Here is a 27,068-nt window from a genome sequence, read left to right as displayed (position 1 = left end):
GTACCTCTCATTATTTTATAAACTTCCATCAGGTCAACTCTCAACTTCCTACAGTCCAGTGAAAAAGTCTCAGCCTATCCAACTTTTCTTTATAACTCAAACCTTTCATACCCTGCAACATTCTGATAAATCTCTTCAGAACCTTCTCCAGATTGATAATATCCTTCCTCTAACTGGGTGACAGGACCCTCATACTCTTAAAGAATAATAGTCGGATTGCATCTCTTTATAATAACTTGTTTAAGAATTTGTCTGAGTGTTCAGGAAACAGAGATCAGGATTAATAGGCAGGTTGTCTCATTGGCAGAATGTGACTGATGGTCTCATACAAGGATCAGATTGGGAACTCATTTAGTCACAATATTCGTTAATGGCTTACGTGAAAGATGCAGATTGTACATTGTTTTGCAAGTCACAAGTTGGAGTAGACATATGCACAATGGGAATTAGTTACTGAAACTGACAGGATATGCAAAGTACAAACAGTGAAACTAGTAAAACCTGGAAGGTAGTCTCTGCCAGGAGCAGTTCCTTTAGCCATACTTCACTAGACTCTTTACAAACAGCAACTTTGTGAAACATATTGTGAAAGTGCTGTGGATTTCTCTGAGATTCATTCATCTCACTACATTGCCTGCAAGACTTATCTGACTTGGGGTTTACATGTTCAGAGGCTCACTGAGCCTGTGAAGAAGGGGTTCATCATCCTCCAGCTCATTAATGATGCTGGCTATGAGTACATCTGCAGCACCATTACACTGACTCAGCCCTGGATTGGCCTCTGCATATTTTGGAATGTCTGGCGAATTGATAGCTGGCAATGGAGGGTAGATTCTTTAGGAGGATGTCTGTAAGGAATGGGAGTCAGGGGGCAATAACATGTGTTTGAGTACTGTCTGTGAAATGGGGAGTTGAGGAGGAGACTAGAGAGGAACATGAGTGTTAGTCACAGGAGTGTTGTGCTGGATGTGAGGGTGGGGGTAAGAGAGTGATGACTGCCAGTTTAGAGTTCTAGGAAACTCAATGCATAGATATCACAAGCAGGTTCTGGGAGCTTTAGATGGACAAGGACTAGACACTGAACTAATAGCAAACTGATGAATATTTGTGAACTATTCCCACCATATACAGTAACACGACTAAACAGAATTTCAGCAGAACATGTCCTCACTCCAGTCCCAGTCCATGTCATCTGATATCACTGATGTTGGACTCTGGGTATTAACATATAACATATATTAAACATTCCCCCATGTTTAACACTCGGCATAAAATACCTCATGAAGTCATTAAACCTTTTCAGGCCCTGGGTCCTGTTCTTTGGTACCAGTCCAAAGATGCGCAGGTTTGGTGGATTGGCCATACTAAATTGCCCGTAGTATCCAGGGATGTGCAGGGATAGGGTAGGGATGGTGTGTCTTCAGAGGGTTGGTGTGGACTTGATGGGCCAAATGTCCTGCTTCCACACTGTAGAGATCCTGTGTTTCTACTGTTCACTGCCTCAGCAACTTGAAGCCACATCTGCCTAGTAACTGTGCACCCCTGCTGTTCTCCATGGAGGTTCAGTCATGATCTCCAGGGAGGAATTTGTGACAGTGGGGCAGCCTTCCCCCATCAGGTATCATTGCTGCAGCCATTTTCTCACTCTCAGTGCCTTTGATATCCGAGAGCCACTTCTATTGTGTGTCCAACCAGGTTCCCATCAAATAGAGATCCTTCGTTGCTGCATTCAGTGCACAAATCTCTCCAGCTTTCCTGACTGGTTGGGGAACCTGATGGCAAGCCGTGAATTGTTTTATCTTGGAAAGGGAGGAAGGAAACACAAGTTATACGCAGGATTTGGGATCCTGGCCTAAAGACGGGTGCGTGCACTGAAGTGGTCAGATTCTGCCCATAATACTAGTGTTGCAGCCAGTACTGTATAATATAGTAAATAGATTCAGTGGTTAGTTGCTTTCAGTGTGAGCTTCTTGTTTTTTTTATTAAAATAAGTTCACACTTACCATGAGCTGAGGTGGGTGTTGAAATCAATATCTGTATTTCAAATCCCAGAACTCTGAAACAACTTGTAGAGTCTTGTATAACTCCAAGTTGGAAAGTTGACAGGATTTGAATGATAGGAAAATTGGTTGCAATATGCAAAACTACTTAAGTTGTGAAAGAATTTATGGGAAAAACATAACCAGTAAAATAATTTACATAATGTCAGCACTTATCCAGCTTGGTTTATTTCCCATTGCTCTTAAGCTCTTCAGCTGATTGTTATTGCTGCTGTAAACAAAGCATCAAAATTCACAAAAACACTTCTGAAGAAAGGTCCCGAAACATTCACTCTGATTTCTCTCCTTAGATGCTATCAGACCTGCTGAGCTTTTCCAGCAATTTCTGTTCTTGTTTCTGATTTCCAGCAACCACAGTTTTTTTGTGTTTTTTTAATCAAACTTCACACTGGCCAACTCAAGGTTTTGAGTAGCCTGGTAACTGGTCACATTCCAAAAGCCTGTTTTGACCACAAACAACCAAAATTCATTTAAATTGAAGCTTAAAAAAAGGAAAACAATAAGATGGAGTTTACTGGAACAAGTAAGTTTTGATTATCATATCTCTTAGCTTAAGCCATTGCTTACTGTCTCCCTGCTACCTCCTTTTAAACATAAACCTGAAAACTACTGAAGTAACTGCGAGACAAACATTTAAACTTGCAGCATCTATAACCAATTTCAATCAGCCTTTCATAATGGGGCTACCAGTCAGCATTGGGTTAAGTGCAATGCTAATTTTAATTCACTCTAAAGCATCCTCAGGTACAGTGTCCATGTTATTGAGCTAACAAATATGAACATACTTTAGTTTCAGAGATTACTTCCATTAGAATTTTCTGGCAACTACAGCTAATTTGTCTTCAATTTTTAGTTCATTGATTAGACAGTTGTAACTGTAGTGATTGTAACTATTTCAGCCAGGTGGATCTCATAGAATATGAGTTCCCTGATTGGGGCTGTTAATCTGGTCTAATCAGGGAGCCCTGGCTGACAGATAAGAACTGGAGTGTCAGGCATCCCTTTGTTCTGACAGCTGGTTCTGAGGGAGCTGGATCAGTGTCAAGAACTTTTCATTTGTAAATAAAGGGTGACTTAGTGGTGGGATACTGGCCTCTGTGGAGCTATTTCAGTAACAACTGAACTGAGATTCAGGGTATGTATCAGATGTCAATAGGAGTCAGTGTATTCACTCAGATGAGTCACATTGTAGAAGCAGTAAAGAGACTGATTGGATGTGTAGCTAATGGGTACTATGTTTATGCCATTTTAACGACTTCAAGGTTCATTTGAACCCACATAAGATCACTGGACAGGTAGAAATGTTATTTTATCTATTCTCTGGAAATTGTTATTTAAATGTTGTTTCCAATTAATGACCTCCATCAGCAAGTATTTCTCTACGGCACTGTCTCTCCTCTTCAGCTTAGCATTTATTTTTATTCCTCACACTCTGATGTGAGGCACATTGCGATCTTTTTCCATCATTGAGACGCTGTTTAAATGCAAGCAGTTCTTAATTAACTTGACGAAAAGCATGCAAAGACCTGTTTTCCATTCATAGCGTGCCAAGGGCTTCTTGCTAAATATTCACCTAATTTGTGTTCTTTTGTTATAGGTGAAACAGAATTAGCGGCTAAACTGGAGAAATTGTATGGACACATTGATGCAATGGAATTTTATCCTGCACTACTGCTGGAAGCACCCTATGAAAATGCCATTTTTGGGCAAAGTATGGTGGAAATGGGTGCTCCCTTTTCCCTCAAAGGATTGATGGGAAACCCAATCTGCTCTCCAGATTATTGGAAACCAAGCACATTTGGAGGGAAAACAGGCTTTGATATAGTTAACACGGCAACACTCAAAAAGCTGGTTTGCCACAATGTTAAAAATTGTCCCTATGTGGCTTTCCGTGTCCCACACAACATAGATGATGAAAGTGAGAGGGGAAAGAAAGAACCCTCTACTGAGCTCTAATCTGACAGGATAATAGAGGTATTTGGCACATAAGGGTTGTATGGAATTATGCTCTGAATAGTTTTAAACAATTTCAGCTAGCTTTAAGGAGTACATTGATCATATGACAATAGTTTAGTGAATAACCATTTTGTATTGGATTCTGCAATAAGTATTAAGATGATGACAGCCTTCAACAGTAGGAAGCATAACATGACAGTTTGATACAAACACACCTAAAATTTCACACAAATCTGAAAACTTTTTCTTATTTTCCAGACAGCTTGTTTGAAATAGAATTCTGTTTAATTTTTTAATGTATTAATTAGATTAGAAATCCATGACATGTCACAATGAGCTGATCAGTGTTAATTCTGCACAGGTATTGCTCACACTGCTAAATATAAGAGCGCAATTCTTTTATGTGTGCTGATGTAACCTAAAGCAGACGTTAGGTCCCTTAAGTATGTGAATGAGGGACACAGCAGCTGATAAGGATCCCATTGAGAAAACCATGAGTGGGTTAGGCATTGGGTCTGTCCTTTCTCAAAATTCTTCAGATAATTTGATAATTTTTAATTTTGTTCTTCTCAGAAAATGGACATCCTCTGTAGAGCTGGGAAGCAGCATTAGTGCACTTCCAGTTCTGCAGGAGTCACATCTGCCATCCCCCCCCCCACCCCCCACCGCCCGTTCCCTCCTTCCCTATCGAATCAAACTGCTCTTGTTAGTGCGCCTGCCAATGTTTTGATTACTGATGATGTTTTTAAGTGTAAGAACATACTGTTGACAAAAAAAGTGAAAAGATATTATCCAAATGTTCCTACAGTGACAATAAAAGAAATCTGGGACCATAGACAAATTGCATTGTATTTTCAATTAGTTAGATGTATAGCTGATGCTTTTTCTTGACCAAGTGCCCTAGGAGTTTGGAGAGGCTTTAAACCCAGTGAGCTATTGTTTCTATATTTATGGGGGTATCGTTGTATTTTAAATGGTGAAATAAAGGTGTTATTTTTAACCTAAACACAGACCCACCTGGTTTTACTCATAGCTGAAAGCAATGGGTGCTCAAATTATGCAAAATATGAACAAACTGAGTTAGATCTTATTCACAACTAATTCTGCTTCCTTTAGTTAATTCCTAATGAGAGTGGTTATAATGATGTTATTCAGGTGGACCTCATGTAATGAGTTCCTTGATTAGAGTTGTTAATCTGGTCCAATCATGGAACCCTGGCTGACAGATAAGAACAGGAATATAAGATATCCTATTCATCTTGAGAACAGGCTCTGAGGGAGCTAGATCAGTGTCAAACATTCTCCATGTATAAATAAAGGGTGACTTGGTGACAGGATACCGGCCTCTGTGGAATTATTTCAAAAAGAAAATGGAGAAATTTGCAATCCTCTTATTTCTATTTTTGACAAAGCTCAAGGATTTAGAATTCAATACATCTTGTTTCTGTCTACTCTCTCTCAATTTTTGATAGCTTTTACTTTCATTGGGAAAGCTGGTTTAAAACTTAGTTTCATGCAGAGATGTATACCAGTTGTTCAACTTCTACCATGACAGACATTGACACCCATAGAAACAAACGATTCTGACAGTGTGCAGAAAGTCAGATAGCATCTGAAATATTAACCTGTCCCTTGTCTTCACAGATTGACCCTTGTCTTTAAAGATTGACTTACTCTATGTGGGCGTTTGCAGGGATTTATCTCTTATCAATTCAGACTGTAATTTAGCCTCTTCCTGACAAGCAAGTTTCTGGTATCTTCCCACCCCTTCAATAACCCACAGCCGTCCAGGAGGCTGATGTCACCTGTACAAATACTTTCTCACAGTGAGTGAAGTTTGTGTAAACTACATATGATTTCAACATTGAGAAACATCCTGAATCAATTTTGAGATTGAGTTGATTATAAAAAATATATTTCCAGAATGCCCTGCTTCCCTATTTTTCTTAATCTACTTTTTTTATATAAAAAAGATCCTGCTGGTTGACTTACTGCCCCTTTCTTTATTGAGATCTTTCTTTGGAAAAGAATTTAAGACTTCAAAATGATGTCTTCTTATTCATTCAAGACAAAAAGAGGCAGTTTGACCTTGTGTTCCTCAGCCAGTGCTCCCTTCAAACTGGGTCATTTACTCTAAGTTCCATTTTCCTAACTCTTTGTCCTTTTTCTTATCTTCTTCTCGAATTGTTAACTATTTCATTCTTAAATTTGTGAATGACGCAGCCTCAAAAGTCAATCAACTTGTGTGAAAAGATAATCAACCAATCTCCTGGTATTAATTTTGTTATTGCCTATTACTGGCTAACTGCCTAGATACCTAGGCGAAAGTCAGGACTGCAGATGCTGGAGATTAGAATTGGGAGTGTGGTACTGATCCTTCACTGCACTTCATCTATGGTAACTTTATCTTTTCTTAGGTAAGGAAACCAAAACTCCACAGTATTCCATGTCCTGCTACAGTTCGACCTTTCCCTATCCATTGCCATTTAAATTATATTCAGCAATTCTGTTTTCCCGACTGAAGTGGACAACTTCACACTTATCTACATTATAATGCCTCTTCACTAAATCACTTGCAAGCCTCGCTGTGTTATAAAGTCAAAGAATTATACAGCCCGGGAACAAACTCTTCGGTTCAAACCGTCCATGCCGACCAGATATTTCAAACTAATATAGTCCCATTTACCAGCATTTAGCCCATATCCCTCTAAAGCCTTCTTATTCATGTACCTATCCAAATACCTTTTAAATGCGATAATTGTACCAGCCTCCACCACCTCCTCTTTCAACTTATTCCATACACACACCAATGTCTGCATGAAAAGGTTGCCCCATAGATCCCTTTCAAATCTTTCCCCTCTCACCTTAAACCTATACCTTCTAGTTTTGAACTCCTATACTTGGAGAAAAGACCTTGGCTATTCAACCTATCCATGTCTCTCATGATTTTATAAACCTCTATAAGGTCACCCATCAGCCTCTGATTCTCCAGTGAAAAAAGTCCCAGCCAATTCAGCTTCTCCCTATAGCTCAAAACCTCCAATCCAGCAACATTCTTATAAATCTTTTCTGAACCCATTCAAGTTTCACAGCATCTTTTCTATAGCAGGAAGACCAGAATTGATTGCAATATTCTAAAAGTGGCCTCACCAATATGCTGTAGAGCCACAACATGACCTCCCAACTCTTGTACTCAATACTCTGACCAATAAAGGAAAGCATACCAAACGCCTCCTTCACTATCCTATCTACCTGCGACTCCACTTTCAAGGAACTATGCACCTCCTAGGTCTCTTTGTTTGGCAACACTCCCCAGGGCCTACCATTAAGCATTTAAGTCCTGCCTTTATTTGCCTTTCCAAAATACAACACCTCACATTTGTCTATAATAAACTGCATCTGCAACTCCTCGGCTCATTGGCTTGTCTGATCAAGATCCCATTGTATTCTGAGATAACTTCCTTCACTGTCCACCAAATCACCAATTCTAGAATTACCTGCAAACTTACTAACCATACCTTCTATGTTCACAGCCAAATCATTTGTATAAATGATGAAAAGCAGTGGACCCAGCACCAGTGCTCTGGCACACCACTGGTCCCAGTCTGTAAAACAACTCTCCATCACCACCTTCAGTCTCCTACCTTCAAGTCAATTTTATATCCAATTGGCTAGCTCCTCCTGGATTCCATGTGATTTAACCTTGCTAACCGGTCTACCATGCGGAACCCTGTCAAACGCCTTGCTGAAGTCAATGTAGACAATGTCTACAGCTCTGCCTTCATCAATCTTTGTTGTCACTTCTTGAAAACACTCAATCAAGTTAGTTAGACATGATTTCCCATGCTCAAAGCCAGGTTGACTATCTTTAATCAATCCTTGACTTTCCCCTATAAATCCTGTCCCTCAGAATCTCTTCCAACAACTTACACTGACATCAGGCTCACCAGTGTATAGTTCCCCTGGTTTTTCTTTACCATCTTTCTTAACTAATGGCACCACGTTAGCCAACCTCCAGTCTCTGACACCTCACCTGTGGCTATTGATGATACAAATATCTCGACAAGGTGCCTAGCAATCACCTCCTTAGCTTCCCACAAAGTTATGGGACACACCTGATCAGCTCCCAGGGATTTATCCACCTTTATGAGCCTTAAGATGTCCAGTACCTCATCTTCCATAATATGGACACTTTTCAAGATATCACTATTTATTTCCCTGAATTCTCTAACTTCCAAATCCTTCTCCACAGTAAGTACTGAAGGGGAATAGTTGTTTAGTACCTTGTTCATTTCCTGTGGTTCATCACATAGATAGCCTTGTTAATCTTTAATGGGTGCTATTCTCTCCCTCGTCACTCTTTCTCCACACCACTTGCAATCCTAGCTCGGTTTGGTTTGTCAGTATTACATTTGAAGCATTACATTTGATTCCTTCATCCTAATCATTACTATATATTGTAAATAGCTGGGGCCCAAGCACTGGTTCCTGTGTCATTACATTCTACTCTGAAAATGACCCAATTATTTTGATCCTTTGAAAATTCCATTAGGTTTATCAAACATATTTCTCTTTCATCAATCCATGTTAACTTTGTGTAATCCTATAGGTATTTTCTACCTGTTCTATTATCACATCACTTATAATACTCTTCTCATCTATAGGAGCAAAATATTTTGTTATCACTGAACAAGTCAGATCCCAAATTGAAATCTGACTTGATAGATATTAATTTGTTTTTATGGTTTAAACAAAGTGTATTTTTAACTCAAGCATGTGCACACAGTGGTGTAGGATCCATTTTAGAAATTCAGATAAAATTGAATAAACCAAACTATGGAGATAAAATACAAATTTAAAGATTTCAAAACATGTGGTAAATACAATTAATCACATTAATCCCAGCACCACCCTTTTACAGTACTCAAACACCAGATATAATTCCCTTTGTTATTGCATCAATAGGGCTAAACCTAATCGATGCATCAATTCTTGGCCTTGACAATTTGGTAGTATTGCCCTTGAGTCTTCATGCAACTAAGTTTAGACTTGTCCAGCTTCAAATAGCACTCAGATTTTAACCAAAGAATTCTGGTCTGGAAATTTCAAACTAAACTCCTTACACTGGGGGAACCTATTTCTTAACTGTTCTAATAATAGAATAAGATAGTTTGAAGCTAAGTCCCTTCTTAGGAGAAACTGTTTTACACAACCAGCTTAAACTAGGATGTCTGCAAATTTAGCCAAACTCAAAGGCTTTCACCCAGCTTTTGGTGTTTCCCCTGAGCCAAATAAAAGCCACCATTGCAGCTCATTCTCATTCTGGCTGAAGCAAAATGCATTACAATGTTTACTTTGTTCATTGATAAAAACTCGCCTAATGTTAACAAATTCCCATCTCTTTTATACTGTTTTATTTGGACAAACTATGGCGTCAGAGAGCTTGCAAGTTAATCATTAAACCTGTTCATTTTCGAAGAGCAAAACCCACAGGTCACACAAGTTCAAACTCCAAGCTCTAATATTGATGATATCAAAATATATATAAACCCTGTACCTTACATCACACTGACCTGAAATGTTAACTCTATTTCTCTCTGCACGAATATTGTCAAAACCATTGAATATTACAACACTAGATTTACATTACGTCTTTAACATAGTGAAGTAACCCAAGGCATTTGATAAAGGTGTTATCAGTAAGGCTACCTTTAACCTCTGAGCCACAGAAAAAGATGACAATTCAGATACCCAATAGTTAGGCCCCAAAGGTAGGTTTTAATGAGCATAATAAAGAAAGAGGGAGAGCTAGGGTGGCAGAGTGGTTCGGAGAGAGAATTCCAGAATTCTCAACATTTTCTGAATTTATTTCAGAGTTCGAGCAGCTCAAAACCACAAAAGAAATCACAGATTTGTAACAGCACAAGTGGAGGCCATTAGATGCACCTTGTCGATTCTAGCCTCCTAAAGAAGCAATTTACTTCATTCCATTCACTGCCTTTTCCCCAGAGCTCTGCACTGCCTCCCTTTTCAGACAATAATCCAATTTTTTATTGAATTACTTGACGAACCTGCTCTCCATCAGTCTGCATTTGTGGATTAGCACTTTCCAGTACAAAATGTTAACATGTGATCAATGAGGCTCCTTAAGTTAAGTATGTTTTCTCGCCCACACAGTATATCAGCAGGAAACACCTGCCCTGCTCTTGGGTTTGGTAGTAATGACGTTACAGGGGAATTGTGTTCTTGTTTATTCTTTATTCCAATGCAAAATTATCTCTTGAAATGGGTGGTACTCCATCATGGATCTGTTCGGTATCAGAATTCAAACCAAAAGGAAATGCCAAAAGCAATTGAATTTCTCGGCAGTTTAATAATTTGACATCCTTTAAGTTGGAAAATGGCAAATAATTTCAAATGTTTGTTTTGTATAAATGGATGATGCTCTTAGTCAAAATTTAAGTGTGCACTATATAAAATAACTTATTTATTGCCTAATTGTAAGGTCAAGAATGTCTTGGATATAATTAATATAATTTCATTAGACTTAATTAGCAAATTCAAATGTATTGACATATATTAAGCATTCCCTATAAAGTATCATGGTTAATTGTGTTGGGCTGGCTTTGAATGGATGTTTTATAATAAGCCAGATAAATTCCATAGTTAAAATACAACAGTAGGGCTTATGAAAGTTTACTAATGCACTACCAGAAGCCAATATGTAAAACGTACTGTTTCATTCAACGTTAATATTAAAAAGCCTTTTTCTACCAGTAAATTGCACTGAAACAAAAACTTCTCCAGTGAAGTTACTGGCCTGGAATTATTTCCAGGCATGGTGGCTGAATGGTTTCTGCCTATGCTGTATGGTTCAATGGTCCTTGAATAAATTGTCAGTTTGAACCCAGTATTTACTCTGTTTAAGGCAACCTACTTAATTCCTGTGGCTGAATTTATGCAATTTGGCCCAAAGAGATCCACCAACAAGGGCAAGGAACTGGGAGTGTTGTGAACACTGTCTCAGTTAGTCTATGTCATGGCTTGGTCCACAAATGACTGTCATAACAAAAACTGAATATTCTGCCATAATGATTTTGTGGTGAGAGTTTTCTTTAGAAAATGCTTTAATTGTTTTCACAGAATAAATGCTTTGCAAGAGTACAAGATGGCATTTGGTTTAAATCTTTAATTATAAAATAATTGCTTAACTGTGTATGTGAGACAGGTTCAGGGTGATGCCACAATTAATGTCATTCCACAAGTCAACACTTATGAAGCAAATGTAATTCAGAATAGAATAAAACACACGGGTTATAAATACAACATCGCTGTGCCCAATTTTGACATTAGAAGGTTCAAATTCAGGAGGCAGTCTCCTATACACAAACACCCACTGAAGTGTGCCAGCTGCCACAGTGGAAGCTTATCTCTTATAAGTGTACAAAGTGCCTTCCTACATTAAGCATTAGATGGCCAGCATATGGAAATCAGGTTTTAAAGTTTTGAATGTAAGGCATAGGGACAGAAACAGTTCATGTGATTCCTGAAGCCTGTTCCACTGTATACATTCATGTCATCGCTGAACTTTTATACTAACTTCACTTTTCTGCCTTTCCTTATATCCCTGGAATACCTTAGTATCCAATATAATTCTCAATCTTGAATAGACTGACTGAGAAACCATTCTTAGAGAATTTCAAAGATTAGTGACAAATTCTTTCCTCAATTTTAAATAGCTGCCCACTTACCCTAACTTAACGATTCCACAGTGGAAACACCCGGTCATGTCCTTAAAGAATATCATTGATCTACACTGTTACTTCCCAAATGAAATGAATTTGGACATTTTCCAGGGTCTTACAATGCTAATGAAGGTGGATAACTAAAAGGTGAGAAATCTACTTTCATAAATACATCGTGTGAGTCAGCAGGCGCAGGAGAGCTCCACAGAAATGGTCCATCATCAATCTGGTCCTACTTTCTTAACTTTGTCATCCGCCACTCGCAGAATTTGATCAAAACTGAAGCTAGCTAGGTTTGTCAAGTCGTTATGAGGTAGTTGCATCAAAATGTCCAACTGGCAAAACCATAATCTGTTGGTTAAACACAAACAGAACTGGGATGCAAACTGAGTCCATTCTGAACTCAAAGTTGAGTATCTCTTGCAAAGAGCCAACTTAATCCAAAATGGGAAATCTCATGACCCCAAAGTTACCATTAACTCCAACCTTAGTTGTGATAGAGTGGTTAGATTGTGGAAAGCACAACCACAGGGAGTACCTGAATTGAACAACATAAATGCATAGCAAGTGTATGAGGGCAGAATGAATAGAATGATACATTTAAAAGGTGATTTGAAGAGGGATATAAGACCCGTATAGTGCAGAGACACCAGCATAGACAAGTTTGGCTGAATAGCTTGTTTCTATTTTGTAAATTCTGTGCAATTCTTTTTATTTTAAGAAAATCACCTTCATGTTAACACAATATTTATCAAGGGTTGATGACAGTGCCTGTTGCTTGTGGTTTACTATTTCAATCAAATGAATGCTTGCTTGCACCTTTACTACTTCAACAAAAAATGAACATTGTCCACTGAAGCTTGTCTTAACTGATATGTTTTCTCTTCATGTATTATTCATCTGCTTTTTTACAAAAATAAAATTGCTGACTGATTGTTCATGGAAGTCAAATTTATTAGAATTTGCAAAAGATGGTGAACAAAAATAAGCATTGTTTTACAGACAATAGTGTATCTTTCCACAACACGTAAAAACAGTTTACAAAAGAAGTGTCACATAAAATTTATGGCAGTTTAATGAAACAAAGTCAATTATATGCTAAGTTTAACACAAGGGATTTCCTTTATTTAGACTATACTCATATCAGTGTTGCAACATCAGTGAATTTATAATACTTCTATCAGCAGAACTAAGCTGTACTAATCATACTAAACATCATGCTGATTTACAACACTCAATTTAAGATTTAATCATCTTTTGTTTCTCGTGTTCTAGTGCTGCATGTATCTGTTTCACTCGTAATCATTACACATATTTCAAAGCCCAGATTCACTTCCACGAATTTCAGACTAATTTAGGTTATTTGTGATCTGTCTTTCCAGTAGTTCTGAGTACACACTTGTTATTTTTCACAGAGCACTGTCTATAACTACTCAGTGATCATTAGGCAATGAAAATTCATACTTTCAAGAAATGGATTGACTTATTGTTAACTTATGTACAAGTTACAGAACATTTGTAAGAAATTTGTTAGCACACAAATAAAACTGTTTAGAATTACATCTTTCATTAACATAAATGTTGACCTTTTCATCAAATGCAGGTAAGTAAGTGTGTATGAGTGAACTTGATTAAATCATAGATCTTCCACAGATTCTATTATGCCACAAGTAGAAAGGATGAATTGGTCCTCACATTGAATGGTATGGTTTGGCATAATGATGCAAAACAGGGTAATGTCTTTACAAATTACAAGACTTTCCTATGATCTCCATCTTCAGGGAAGCTGGGTTGGGAGTTAGACAAAAAGTGATTGCACTGATTCTGATCTGTTTATTGGGATGAATGTCAAGGGTGAAATGTTGGCAGTTTGCATGACTGATGCCATTCGCATTTTTGATGACCAGAAAGTTAATTGTCCTCATATGGCACTCAAACAGCCATCAAGATATTATCATGTGCTCAATTTGATTTGAAAAATGTGCATTTGGAGACACTGGCACTTTCTATTGATAGGAAGGTGCAACACTGGCAGCAGATTTGGGAACGGATGCAGAGATGTTAAGTTTTAGAGATGTTGACCACTTCAGTGTAATTGTCAATGGTTCTCTTCTGGAATCAGTGAGCTATAGTCAAGTAGCGACTGTGGTGCTGGAAAAGCACAGCAGGTCTGATGAAGGGCTGATGCCTGAAATGTTGATTCTCCTACTCCTCAGGTGCTGCCTGACCTGCTGTGCTTTTCCAGCACCACACACTCGACGCTGATTTCCAGCATCCACAGTCCTCACTTTCTCCTAGCTAAAGTCAAGTGTTTTAGTTCGGTTTTTTATGCTTTGTTGTACGTGCTTTGGTAAATTTATAATCAAGAGACACATGAGGATATCATTGGGTTTGTTGGAACACTTGTACACTGTTGATGTTTTATATGATGGGACATATTTATGTGGCTATTGTTGAAAATTTTCTTATTGTGGAAGGATTGTAGAATAAAAATATTGTCGTTGTTGAAAAGAATGCCATTTTTTGTTCAACGACCTTAAACCAGGTACGCACCCTTCGCCTTATTAGCTTCCTGATGTGGATCCAGTTTCTCGACAGATTCATGCATCCTCTGATTCAAGGCGATCGAAGACAATCCAACCTCCACAATATGCATCTACCACAGTGACAGTGTTGAGACGGTCCAGCCAACCATGCTTTGCTTTGAGGTTTGTCATCTGGTTCCAGTCAATCATTCACAATCCAGTCCGTCGAGCTGTCGGTAAAAAAACACAGACAGACACATTATCTCAGGAATGTCAGAAAAACCAACATCACTGATTTTGTTTCTTAAAACAAAAGTGGGAGACTGAATCCAAACTGAACAAAAAGCAAGTTACTGTCAAAAGCAAAGTAGCTAAGGCTAATGATCAGAAAGAACATAGCACAGATTCGTGCCAAAGGGGAAACACAGTCCAAGTTTTAGCCAATTTTGTTGGGTTACTTGTTACTCTGTGCCTTAGACATATTTCAGAAATGAGGGGAGCTGTGTTCTAAAAGCAGAAATGAACAGGATCTTCTATTTAGACAGAAGCTTATTCAAAGCTGACCACAGGAATACGAACAATAATTTTCTGTTGGTTCCACAGTACAATGAAAACATTGGGTGGAGGGGAGGTTATTGAATCTGTGCCCTTAAAACAACACACTGCCTCGTTAATTTACCGTTTAAACATTCTTACAGGCAGTCCATAGTTATCACATCTTTGTTGAATTGGGCATATTTACAAAAACCAGAAGATGAAGGGTAGATTTACTGTATTTGTTTTTTCCGGAGTGTGACCACACCTTGTCTCTGCCTGGGAGGCAATTAAGCAATTGCCAATTATAATAAAAGCTGAATTCTGCAGATGCTAGAGATCTGAAATAAAACCAGAAAGTGCTGGAGCTATACAGCAGGCAGCTGTGAAGAGGGTAATGGAGTTTTCATTTCAAATCCAATATGACTCTTTAGACAAAAGCAAATTACTGCGGATGCTAGAATCTGAAACCAAAAGAGAAAATGCTGGAAAATCTCAGCAGGTCTGGCAGCATCTGTAAGGAGAGAAAAGAGCTGATGTTTTGAGTCTTGTCAAAGCTTTGACAAAGGGTCAGTTAGACTCGAAACGTGAGCTCTTATGACTCTTTAGACCTCAGGTTCCTGCTGAGTTTCTTCAGCTGTTTGCATTTTTATTTACATGTTTGGGAACTGTAGAAATTTACACCTGCTCAGTACAGGGGCACTGAGGTACAGGTATTGTGAAATTTGCACAGTATATGGCAGGGACCTGTGTTGTTGCTCTGAGCAAAGTTTGTTGTTTCTCATGCCCCAAACACTGCCACCAACATCCCTCAAGTCAATGGACAAAAATACCTGTTGATACATTAAATAATGGCAGCCATTAACACAAAGTTATTTAATGTTTCTCTCATTTTTTCTGTCACAACATGATATCCATGGGAGGACATCTTCTCATCTGCTGGAAGCGGATGCAGCAACAACCGTCCAACTCAAGCAGTGTGAAAGCTCCAACCATTTTCTGTGCTCAGTCTCATTAATGGCCATCCACCCATCTGTTGTCGGTAAATGAAATCAATAGGAGGGGGGAAGGAATTCTGGCAGTCCACCACCAAACCCAACTCTTGCAGATGAATTAAGGAGACAGATAAATGAATGCCCATCTTGGGAATCTGCAACAGTCCCTGAGCTACTGTGACAGTATGGACATTTCCATGCACATTGTAGCCTAGAGTTATGGGTAGCGATGTTAGGAGCTCCCAATTCCTGCCATCACATGATAGATCAAGAATCTCTCTCAGTCTTGCTGTCTGCTATTGGTATATGTTGGAAGAATTTACATGTTTGTACGTGCCTATTGTTTCATAGACTGAGCCTCATTCAAACTTAGCCCAACCATGTTATTATATTCACGACTATATTTTCACTGTTGTGTCTTTGTCATTAATTCTCTATAATAGTTGCTACCTTATTACTTTCTCAGTGAAGTAGAAACAGCTAATATCTTCTTCATCTACAGAGAATACTATGCTATTTTACTCTTGGAAATCAGTAATAGTCCAGGTACTAGCTAAGAATAAAAAAAGAATTTCTGCACAGCCATTGAAATTGGCACAATAGCCTGGTCCAACTGCACTACCAAATTGGAATATAACCATGCTCAAGAGTGACTTTGCCTGTAGAGATGACCATGTTAGCTTTGTGCGGTTTATTTGCTGATAGTTCATGGCATGCAGAGGGGTCTTTCTACATTTGCCTGCAGGAAATGGTACCTGTTTATGTGGAACTGATATAAGCTGCACGGATGCAGTGCTGGGAACTAGGGTTGGAAGGGATGATGCCGCTGGGAGTTGGGTGTACACATGAACATCTGTCGTAACAGATTCGATCCCTGTGCTCATTCTTGCAGCACCAGAAAGGTTTCCTGACAAGTCACTTGAAGTTGGCTCGGTGTGAAACTGCCCCATTCCAGGATCCACAGGCTGTTTTCCAATAGGCTGTAGGCTAAAATATGAGGTTCCTTGTACTTTGTCAGAATGGGAACTAGCTTTGAAAAGAGCTTGGTCCTTCCTCCATGAAACCTTTTTGGCACAGCAGGGGATAGAGTTCGATCGAGTTAGCTGCTCTCTTTTCTGATGTTCTTCTGTGAAAGGATTCCTGTTCAGTTCTACCATCAGCAGAGAGGTCAATAGCTTTTCTTGGAATATAGCACTTTGCTTCCAAGTATTTGGCTCCTTTATTATGTCTTCATGATGTGAAAGAGATAGTCTACTCCTGCTGGGAATGGTGAATTTGGCCTCCTTCTAGCAAAGAGAATGAGAATAATTAAACACACACACAGTACACAGTTCTAAGGTTGTTGAGCATTAAACATTGGGCATTAAATGTTGGAAGAAAAACATTTTTGCCCACAGTGTATTAAAACATCATTTAATTCTGTGAAATAGAACTTGGGAGGGAGAAGGTCAAAGTGAAGGGGTGTGAGGATTCACTTCCAGAGTTACCGAGTGATTCTTGCAGTGGTAAAGAATGACACAGTTTGGGGTCTGGGTGAAATAGGCAGCACAACAAAAACCTGCTAGGGGAATATTGAGAAGGGTTTCGAGAATTTGAATATCAAAGTTGTGGTGCTAGAAGACAATGGAGTGTGTCTGCAATGGGAGGATGGCCTGAGGATCCCTGAGCAGTTAAGGAGGGTTGGGATGTGTTGCAGAAGTGAGAAGAATATTCGAAGATCAGAAGTGTTTGCTTTGCTCAGGAGCACCCGTGAGAGAAGATAAGGAGGCCAGGAGCAATGGAAGATGCACTTTGCAAACACCAAAATGTACTGAACAAGAATGTGCATATGTGAACCATCGACAAGGAGGATGCTGGAAGTGTAATACAGATTGTAACGGATCTGGGAGCTAGGTAGAGTGGAGGTTCTTGGGAGATATTTGTGAGGATTTGTGATAATTGTGGAGAGAGAGCTGTGAAGGTAGGGTCCACAGGTAGATGAAGGTAGATGATTGGTGGTAGGGTCAGGTAATATTTGATCTGCCTAGGATGTGGCTGAGCAGATTGGACTAAATATTAATTTGAAAGGAGAAGGCGCAGAAAAGTGAATTAATTCCTTCAGATTTTTTTTTAACAAGTGTTCTCCCAGATTGACATGGTAAATTTGTTTTAGTTCTATCATTCACCAATTAACAACATAAGCACACTAGGTGGCTTAACTAAGATATTCAGTCAGGCAGTATCCGAGGAACAGGAGAGTCAACATCTCGAGTATGAACTTTGTCAGCCTAACCAGCTGTGCTTTTCCAGCACCACACTTTTCGACTCTGATCTTCACCATTCGCAGCCCTCACTTTCTCTTAACTATCTCTCAGTCCTGTTTACAGAAATATTTACCCAGCTTTTCTGTTTGATGCACTTTCACGGCCTTTGCAAATGTTGCAGAAAGCTCTGTATAAATAAGGTGGCCAGTTCACAAAGGAAGCCACACTTCCAGGAAGAGGTGTTATGATAAGAGGACCACGTTATGGTTAGCTGTTTTTTAAGCTGACTAATTTCATAGAAACAAAGTGTTCTCCTCAATTATAACACTGACTGGTGCTTTTTAAAAGTTCCATTAAAAGTTTCCAAGTGAAACCCAGGTTCTAGTTACCTCATTTTCCCTGCCCTGATTAGATTTACTAATGATTCCTCCCTTTCACAAATTAAATTCACTCCCTAATAATGGAAGTATGTCCCTGACCTGTTGATTTCCTTTCGAAGAATCCTTGTTTGAAGCTTGGAGGTGGTTGTTTTTACTGATGGAGAAGAAATTCTCGCTTTGGCTGACCAGAGCAAACTCCGCTGTCACTGTTATGGCTTTGACTGATGACTGCATTGGCGAGGATGCTATATCACTTGGCCTCTCATGAGTAGTTTGCTCAACACCATGACTGGGGTTGTCCTCCTCAAATGCTCTATTTTCAAGAAATGTGAGATATGAAAAAGTCATGATTCCTTTGTTATAAATATATATCTTAACTGGTAACTTTTGCAGAGATCATGTTTCATATGGGCAATAAAAAGAGTCATAGAGTCATAGAGATGTACAGCATGAAAACAGACCTTTCGGTCCAACCCTTCCATGCCGATCAGATATCCCAACTCAATCTAGTCCCACCTGCCAGCACCCAGCCCATATCCCTCCAAACCCTACCTATTCATATACCCATCCAGATGCCTCTTAAATGTGGCAATTGTACCAGCCTCCACCACATCCTCTGGCAGCTCATTCCATACACGTACCACCCTCTGCGTGAAAAAGTTGCCCTTTAGGTCTCTTTTATATCTTTCCCCTCTCACCCTAAACCTATGCCTTCTAGTTCTGGACTCCCTATCCATGCCCCTCATAATTTTGTAAACCTCTATAAGGTCACCCCTCAGCCTCCGACGCTCCAGGAAAAACAGCCCCAGCCTGTTCAGCCTCTCCCTGTAGCTCAGATTCTCCAACCCTGGCAACATCCTTGTAAATCTTTTCTGAACCCTTTCAAGTTTCACAACATCTTTCTGATAGGAAGGAGACCAGAATTGCACGCAGTATTCCAACAATGGCCTAATCAATATCCTGTACAGCCGCAACATGACCTTCCAACCCCTGTACTCAATACTCTGACCAATAAAGGAAAGCATACCAAATGCATTCTTCACTGTCCTATCTACCTGCAACTCCACTTTCAAGGAACTATGAACCTGCACTCCAAGATCTCTTTGTTCAGCAACACTCCCTATGACCTTACCATTAAGTGTATAAGTCCTGCTAAGATTTGCTTTCCCAAAATGCAGTACCTCACATTTATCTGAATTAAACTCCATCTGCCACTTCTCAGCCCATTGACCCATCTGGTCCAGATCCTGTTGTAATTGGAGGTAACCCTCTTCACTGTCCACTACACCTCCAATTTTGGTGTCATCTGCAAGCTTACTAACTGTACCTCTGATGCTCGCATCCAAATCATTTATGCAAATGACACAAAGTAGAGGACCCAGCACCGATCCTTGTGGCACTCCACTGGTCACAGGCCTCCAGTCCGAAAAACAACCCTCCACCACCACCCTCTGTCTTCTACCTTTGAACCAGTTCTATATTCAAATGGCTAGTTCTCCCTGTATTCCATGAGATCTAACCTTGCTAATCTGTCTCCCACGGGGAACCTTGTTGAACGCCTTACTGAAGTCCATATAGATCACATCTACTGCTCTGCCCTCATCAATCCTCTTTGTTACTTCATCAAAAAACTCAATCAAGTTTGTGAGACATGATTTCCCATGCACAAACCCATGTTGACTATCCCTAATCAGTCCTTGCCTTTCCAAATACATGTATATCCTGTCCCTCAGGAATCCCCCCAACAACTTATCCACCACCGAGGTCAGGCTCACCGGCTTATCTTTACAGCCCTTCTCAAACAGTGGCACCATGTTTGCCAACCTCCAGTCTTCCAGCACCTCACCTGTGACTATCAATGATACAAATATATCAGCAAGAGGCCCAGCAATCACTTCCCTAGCTTCCCACAGCGTTCTCGGGTATACCTGATCAGGTCCTGGGGATTTAGCCACCTTTAACCGTTTCAAGATATCCAGCACTTCCTCCTCTGTAATCTGGACATTTTGCAAGATGTCACTATTTATTTCCCTACAGTCTATATCTTCCATATCGTTTCCACAATAAACACTGATGCAAAATACTTGTTTAGTATCTCCCCCATTTTCTGTGGCTCCACACAAAGGCTGCCTTGCTAATCTTTGAGGGGCCCTATTCTCTCCCTAGTTACCCTTTTGTCCTTAATATATTTGTAAAACCCCTTTGGATTCTCCTTAATTCTATTTGCCAAAGCTATCTCATGTCCCCGTTTTGCCCTCCTGATTTCCCTCTTAACTATACTCCTACTTTGTTTATACTCTTCTAAGGATTCACTCGATCTATCCTGTCTATATCTGACATATGCTTCCTTCTTTTTCTTAACCAAACCCTCAATTTCTTTAGTCATCCAGCATTCCCTATACCTACCAGCCTTCCCTTTCATCCTGACAGGAATATACTTTCTCTGGATTCTTCTTATCTCATTTCTGAAGGCTTCCCATTTTCCAGCTGTCCCTTTACCTGCGAACATCTGCCTTCAATCAGCTTTCGAAAGTTCTTGCCTAATAACATCAAAATTGGTGTTTCTCCAATTTAGAACTTCAACTTTTAGATCTGGTGTATCCTTTTCCATCACTATTTTAAAATGAATAGAATTATGGTCGCTGGCCCCAAAGTGCTCCCCCACTGACACCTCAATCACCTGCCCTGCCTTATTTCCCAAGAGTAGGTCAAGTTTTGCACCTTCTCTAGTAGGTACATCCACATACTGAATCAAAAATTGTCTTGTACACACTTAAGAAATTCTTCTCCATCTAAACCTTTAACACTATGGCAGTCCCAGTTGATGTTTGCAAAGTTAAAATCCCCTACCATAACTACCCTATTATTCTTACAGATATCTGAGATCTCCTTACAAGTTTGATTCTCAATTTCCTTCTGACTATTGGGGGGTCTACAATACAATCCCAATAAGGTGATCATCCCTTTCTTATTTCTCAGTTCCACCCAAATAACTTCCCTGGATGTATTTCCGGAAATATCCTCCCTCAGCACAGCTGTAATGCTATCCCTTATCAAAAATGCCACTCCCCCTCCTCTCTTGCCTCTCTTTCTATCCTTCCTGTAGCATTTGTATCCTGGAACATTAAGCTGCCAGTCCTGTCCATCCCTGAACCGCGTGTCTGTAATTACTATGATATCCCAGTCCCATGTTTCTAACCATGCCCTGAGTTCATCTGCCTTCCCTGTTAGGCCCTTTGCATTGAAATAAATGCAGTTTAGTTTATTAGTCCTACCTTGTCCCTGCCTGCCCTGACTGTTTGACTCACTTCTGTTCTCAGCTGTACCCATCTCAGATTGATTTCTTTCCTCACTATCTACCTGGGTCCCATCCCTAACCTTACTAGTTTAAATCCTCCCAAGCAGTTCTAGCAAATTTCCCTGCCAGTATATTAGTTCCATTCCAATTTAGGTGCAATCTATTCTTCTTGTACAGGTCACTTCTATCCCAAAAGAGATTCCAATGATCCAAAAATGTGAATCCTTCTCCCATTCACCAGCTCCTCAGAGATGCATTCACCTGCTCTCTCCTCCTATTACTGCCCTCACTAGCTCGTAGCACTGGGAGTAATCCAGATATTACTACCCTTGAGGACCTCCTTTTAAAGTTTCTGCCTAACTCTCTGTAATCTCCCTTCAGAGTCTCAACCTTTTCCCTTCCAATGTCGTTGGTTCCAATGTGGACAATGACCACCTGCTGGCTCCTCTCCCCCATGAGAACATTCTCTCTGAGACATCCTTGATTCTGGCACCAGAGAAACAACACACCATTCTGCTTTTTCTCTGCTGTCCACAGAAAAGTCTGTCTGTACCTCTGACTACAGAATCCCCTAACACAATTGATCTCTTGGAAGCCGACGTACCCCTCGTTGCATTAAAGCCAGTCTCAATATCAAAAACTTGGCTGTTCGTGCTACGTTCCCCTGAGAATCCATCAGCCCCTACATTTTCCAAAACAGCATACCTGTTTGAAATAGGTATATCCACAAAAGACTCCTGCCCTAGGTACCCACCTCTCTCACCCTTCCTGGAGTTAACCCATCTATGTGACTGTACCTGAGACTTTCCCCCCTTCCTATAACTGACATCCATCACATACTGTTACTGTTGCAAATTCCTCATCGCTTCTATCTTATTTAACAATGTAAAAGATGATGCAGTATTTGCGATAATTAGCGGTTTATTTTGGTCTTTGCACTGTCCCATTCTCAGGTATACTAAGGCAGCAGAGAAAATGGAACATGGTCTAAACATTTTCAGACCCAGTTACAGAGCAGCAAATGGAAGTTCCAACAAAATCAAGTAGACTTTTATTTATTATTGGGTGGCTTGGTGACTCAGTGGTTAGCACTGCTACCCCACAGTGCCAGGGACCTGGGTTCAATTCCACCCTCAGGCGACCGTCTGTATGGATCTTGCACTTTCTCCCCATGTCTGTGTGGGCTTCCTTCAGGTGCTTTGGTTTCTTCCCACAGTTCAAAAGGGGTGCAGGTTAGATGGATTGGTCGTGCTAAATTGCCCAAAATGTTCAGGGATTTGCAGGCTAGGTCAGTTAGCCATGGCTGAAAATGTGTTGCTGGAAAAGCGCAGCAGGTCAGGCAGCATCCAAGGAGCAGGAGAATCGACGTTTCGGGCATGAGCCCTTCTTTAGGAAAGAAGGGCTCATGCCCGAAATGTCGATTCTCCTGCTCCTTGGATGCTGCCTGACCTGCTGCGCTTTTCCAGCAACACATTTTCAGCTCTGATCTCCAGCATCTGCAGTCCTCACTTTCTCCTCCAGTTAGCCATGGGAAATGCAGAGTTATAGGGAAAGCATAAAGGCATAGGTCAGGGTATGATGTTCTTCAGAGGTCAGTGTGGACTTGATGGGCCAAATGGCCTGCTTCCACACTATAGGGATTCTATGATGATCTATGACAATTGCAAAATGAACCTAGATATACAGGTCCAAGCTATTTCCTGTGTCAAGATACTAAGTGACCTTTCTACCCCTACATGATGGAGGACAATGTTGCCAGGAGATGAACTATAGACAGGGATAAATCTGTGCCTGATCGAAAGTCAAAACCTTTCCATGAGTTCCCTTGTCTACTTTCCCGCTACTATTTAGGATTCCATTATTATTCTGCTCTTCCCTCTTTAACCTGACAGCTCATTTGGTCTCCCATTGGGAGCACTGCTTTGCTTCTTGGAGGAACAATGTTCTAATTAGATTCGATGGCATTAGTAAAATAGACACAAAGCTGAGTGGGAGGCTGAACCGTGAGGAGGATGTAGAGATGCTTTGGTATGAGTTGTCAAGTTGAATGAGTGGGCAGATGTGTAACAGAAGACGTGTAATATGGATAAACAGGTTCTCCATTTTGATAGCAAAAAAGAAAGGTAGATTATTAACTGACTGGCAAAAGATTGGGAATGAGAAGTTGCAACTAGATGTCCTTGTACCCCGGATGCTGAAAGTAAATAAGCAGGCAGTGAAGAAAATACCAGCCATACTTCAGGACTAAGCACCAAATGCTAGTTTTGTATCGTATCCACAAACCTCCACCCTCTCCACCACCATTGCTCACTAGTATCAGTGCGTGGGCCCCTTGATCAATGATTTGGATGTGGAGACCAAATATAATATTCCCAAGTTTGTGGGCGATACAAAGGTAGGTTTAAATGTGAGATGTGAGGAGGGTGCAAAGAAGCTTCAAGTTTACTTAAGTTGAGTGAGTGGGCAAGAGTATGGTAAATAGGAGGAAAGGTAGGGAGAAAATTGCAGCCCTCCCCCACCACCCCCCACCCTCCTCATAATCTAGCCATTGATCAACTGATTCTCAGTCACGATAACCAATCAATGGCACAAGTAATCCTGTTCCTCCTTCAGTGACACGGATTGTCTGGAAGAATTGAGGGCATTTGATCAGGAAAAAGAAATGAAACCAAAAATCATTTATCCCAACATAAAGTGGCATGCAATACATTCAGCAGAGGTGAAATTGTGACACATACTGAGAACACGGCCTCTTCACTTATTAGTGAAATACATTTTATCATGTAGTTGAAAAGGTTCCTAAATTCAACCACTGATTTGCTAAATGGAGGTAACATGGAATTAAAAACTTGTAAGAAACAAAAGGGCAAATCAGAGATTAATATGACAGTTTGGATTAGTGCATAGGTTTAGGGAAGTACTGTCACTTTCTTCACCAAGTTAATGAAGTATTAGCTACTTGTCCATACATAGGCATAAGCGGAAGGAAACAGCAGCAATAGTCATGATGCAATTACTTCAATAGCAGCAATAATGTACCGAATAAAATTCAAACTGCATCCCAAACTTGTATTGGAATAAGACAGGAGCAATTAATTGTAGTGGAATAGAACCTGTTCCTGACCAGGACAAATTGTTTTCCTAACGAGTTTATTTTCTAACTTTCTGTTGGCTCGAAATTGGTGTAATGATAGGTATTAAAAGGAGTACACTAAAATATACTCATTGAAACCACCTTTAAACAAGTTTTCAACTCAATTCTACTGAACCATTTGAACCTTCAGAACTTTTCCCTGCCCAACACAGATCTTGCATTCTCTCGCTGCAAGACAATGTCTCCTTATCCAAGTACCATGGACTTCAGCATACCTTAGACTCACACATATCACAGATGTGGGCAAGGATTACTCTTCAGAATACTTGCAGACATTCTGGGTTTTATTGAATGAAAACCTCGAAATCATTGCTCCATGTGTTCCATTTAGAAGCTTGAAATTAAACAACTTTGTATCAATTGTTTACTGTTTATGAATGACAATAATTGGATCATGGAAAGTCACAGCACAGAAGGATAGCATTTGGCCTGCTGCTTGTACAACGTTAAAAATTACACAACACCAGGTTATCGTCCAACAGGTTTAATTGGAAGCACTAGCTTTCTGAGCGCTGCTCCTTCATCAGGTGGTTGTGGAGTACATAATTGTAAGACACAGAATTTATAGCAAAAGTTTACGCTGTGATGTAACTGAAATTATACATTGAAAAATATCTAAGTTGTTTGTTAAGTCTCTCATCTGTTAGAATGACCATGATAGTTTCCCTTCTTTCATATGTAAATCATTAAACTTTTTTTAAAAGTTATGTTCTCAAGTTAACTTTAACAATTGGTGTCAGCCCAGATAATGTGTTGAAGGTGTGACCCCCCCGTGTGCTGCTGTCTGTGCCATAATGTTTAGACTGAATCTAATCTAAAAAATGAATTAACAGAATCTTACATGGATTCATGCAATTTTTGAGCAAAGTACAATGTAACTGCAAGTACAAATTCACCCCACAAACATATATGTGTATGTGTGCACGTGGGTTTGTGTGTGTGTGTGTGTGTGTGTGTATTGGGGGGGGGTTGTGAGTGTGAGAGAGAGTGTATATGTGTGTGTGAGTGTAAAGGGGTCTAAGTCTGTGAGAGGGTGCGTGTATGAGTGTGGGAGTGTTTGTGTCTGTAGGAGTGTGTGTGAGTGTCTGTGTGTGCCTGTGTATAGGAATGTGTATGTGTATAGGAGTGCATGTGTGTGTGTGTGTGTGTGTATGTGCGTGTGTGTGCATAGGACTGTCTGTGTGTGTGTAAAATGCAATGGTGGTCACCTGTAGTGTGACATGAACCCAAGGTCCCAGTTGAGGCCCTCCCTATGGGTACTGAACTTAGCTAACAGCCTCTGCTCAGCCACTTTTCACTGCTGCCTGTCCTGAAGTCCTTCTTGGAGGATGGTCACCCAAAGGTCTGAGGTCGAATGTCCTGGACCACTGAACTGTTCTCCAATGGGAGGGAACACTCCTGTCTGTTGATTGTTATGAGGTGCCCATTCATCTGTTGCTGTAGTCTCTGCTTGGTTTCCCCAATGTATCATGCCTCAGGGCATCCTTGCCTGCAGTGTATGAGATAGACAACGTTGGATGAGTCACATGAGTACCTGCCACGTACATGGTGAGAGGTACCCCACGCATAATGGGGATATGTCCACACTCTGACACGTCTTGCAGTGCCTACTGTGAAAGGATTGTATGGAGTTGTCCTGAAAGCCAGGCAGTTTGCTATGAATAGTGATCTGTTTAAGGTTTGGTGGTTGTTTAAAGGCAAACAGTGAAGGTGTGGGGAAGGTCTTGGCGAGGTGCTCATCCTCATTGACAATGTGTATCAGACCACAAAGAACATGGCATAGTTTTTCAGCTCCTGGTAAGTACTGGACAATGAAGTTTACCCTGTCGGTTGCAGCACATCTGTCACCTGAGGTCAGTCTGAACATTATGGCACAGACAGCAGCACACAAGGGGCTAACACCTTCAACACATTATCTGGGCTGACACCAATTGTTAAAGTTAACCTGAGAATGTAACTTTTAAAAAATATTTTGTGATTTACATATGAAAGAAGGGAAACCAACATGGTCATTCTAACAGATGAGAGACTTAACAAACAATCGAGATATTTTTCAGTGTATAATTTCAGTTACATCACACTATTAACTTTTACTATAAATTCTGTGTCTTACAATCGTGTACTCCACAACCACCTGACGAAGGAGCAGTGCTCAGAAAGCTAGTGCTTCCAATTAAA

The 27,068-nt window shown here is 40.2% G+C and overlaps 2 protein-coding genes across 3 annotated transcripts in view; one reads left to right on the top strand and one right to left on the bottom strand.

Moving 5' to 3' along the window:
• LOC132825836 (prostaglandin G/H synthase 1-like) overlaps nucleotides 1–5,353 on the top strand; it is a 105,794-nt gene extending 100,441 nt beyond the window's left edge. For both annotated transcript variants that reach the window (XM_060841370.1, XM_060841369.1), the window contains one exon: nucleotides 3,658–5,353. In XM_060841370.1, the coding sequence (XP_060697353.1) occupies nucleotides 3,658–4,016 (359 nt within the window). In that variant the 3' untranslated portion in view covers nucleotides 4,017–5,353. The remainder of the gene's footprint in view (nucleotides 1–3,657) is intronic.
• An 8,745-nt stretch (nucleotides 5,354–14,098) lies between these two features.
• The window catches only part of LOC132825837 (uncharacterized), a 38,164-nt gene continuing 25,194 nt past the window's right edge, over nucleotides 14,099–27,068 (bottom strand). The window contains exons 4-6 of the mRNA XM_060841372.1: nucleotides 18,538–18,751; nucleotides 16,571–17,101; nucleotides 14,099–14,516 (exon numbers count right to left, since the gene is read on the bottom strand). Coding sequence (XP_060697355.1) covers nucleotides 14,493–14,516; nucleotides 16,571–17,101; nucleotides 18,538–18,751 — 769 coding nt within the window. The 3' untranslated portion in view covers nucleotides 14,099–14,492. The remainder of the gene's footprint in view (nucleotides 14,517–16,570; nucleotides 17,102–18,537; nucleotides 18,752–27,068) is intronic.

Source organism: Hemiscyllium ocellatum, chromosome 21, assembly GCF_020745735.1.
Source record: "Hemiscyllium ocellatum isolate sHemOce1 chromosome 21, sHemOce1.pat.X.cur, whole genome shotgun sequence".
NCBI classification, from domain to species: Eukaryota; Metazoa; Chordata; class Chondrichthyes; order Orectolobiformes; family Hemiscylliidae; genus Hemiscyllium; species Hemiscyllium ocellatum.
The sequence above is the reverse complement of the archived record's forward strand: the minus strand, read 5'-3'. Positions and strand labels throughout refer to the sequence as shown.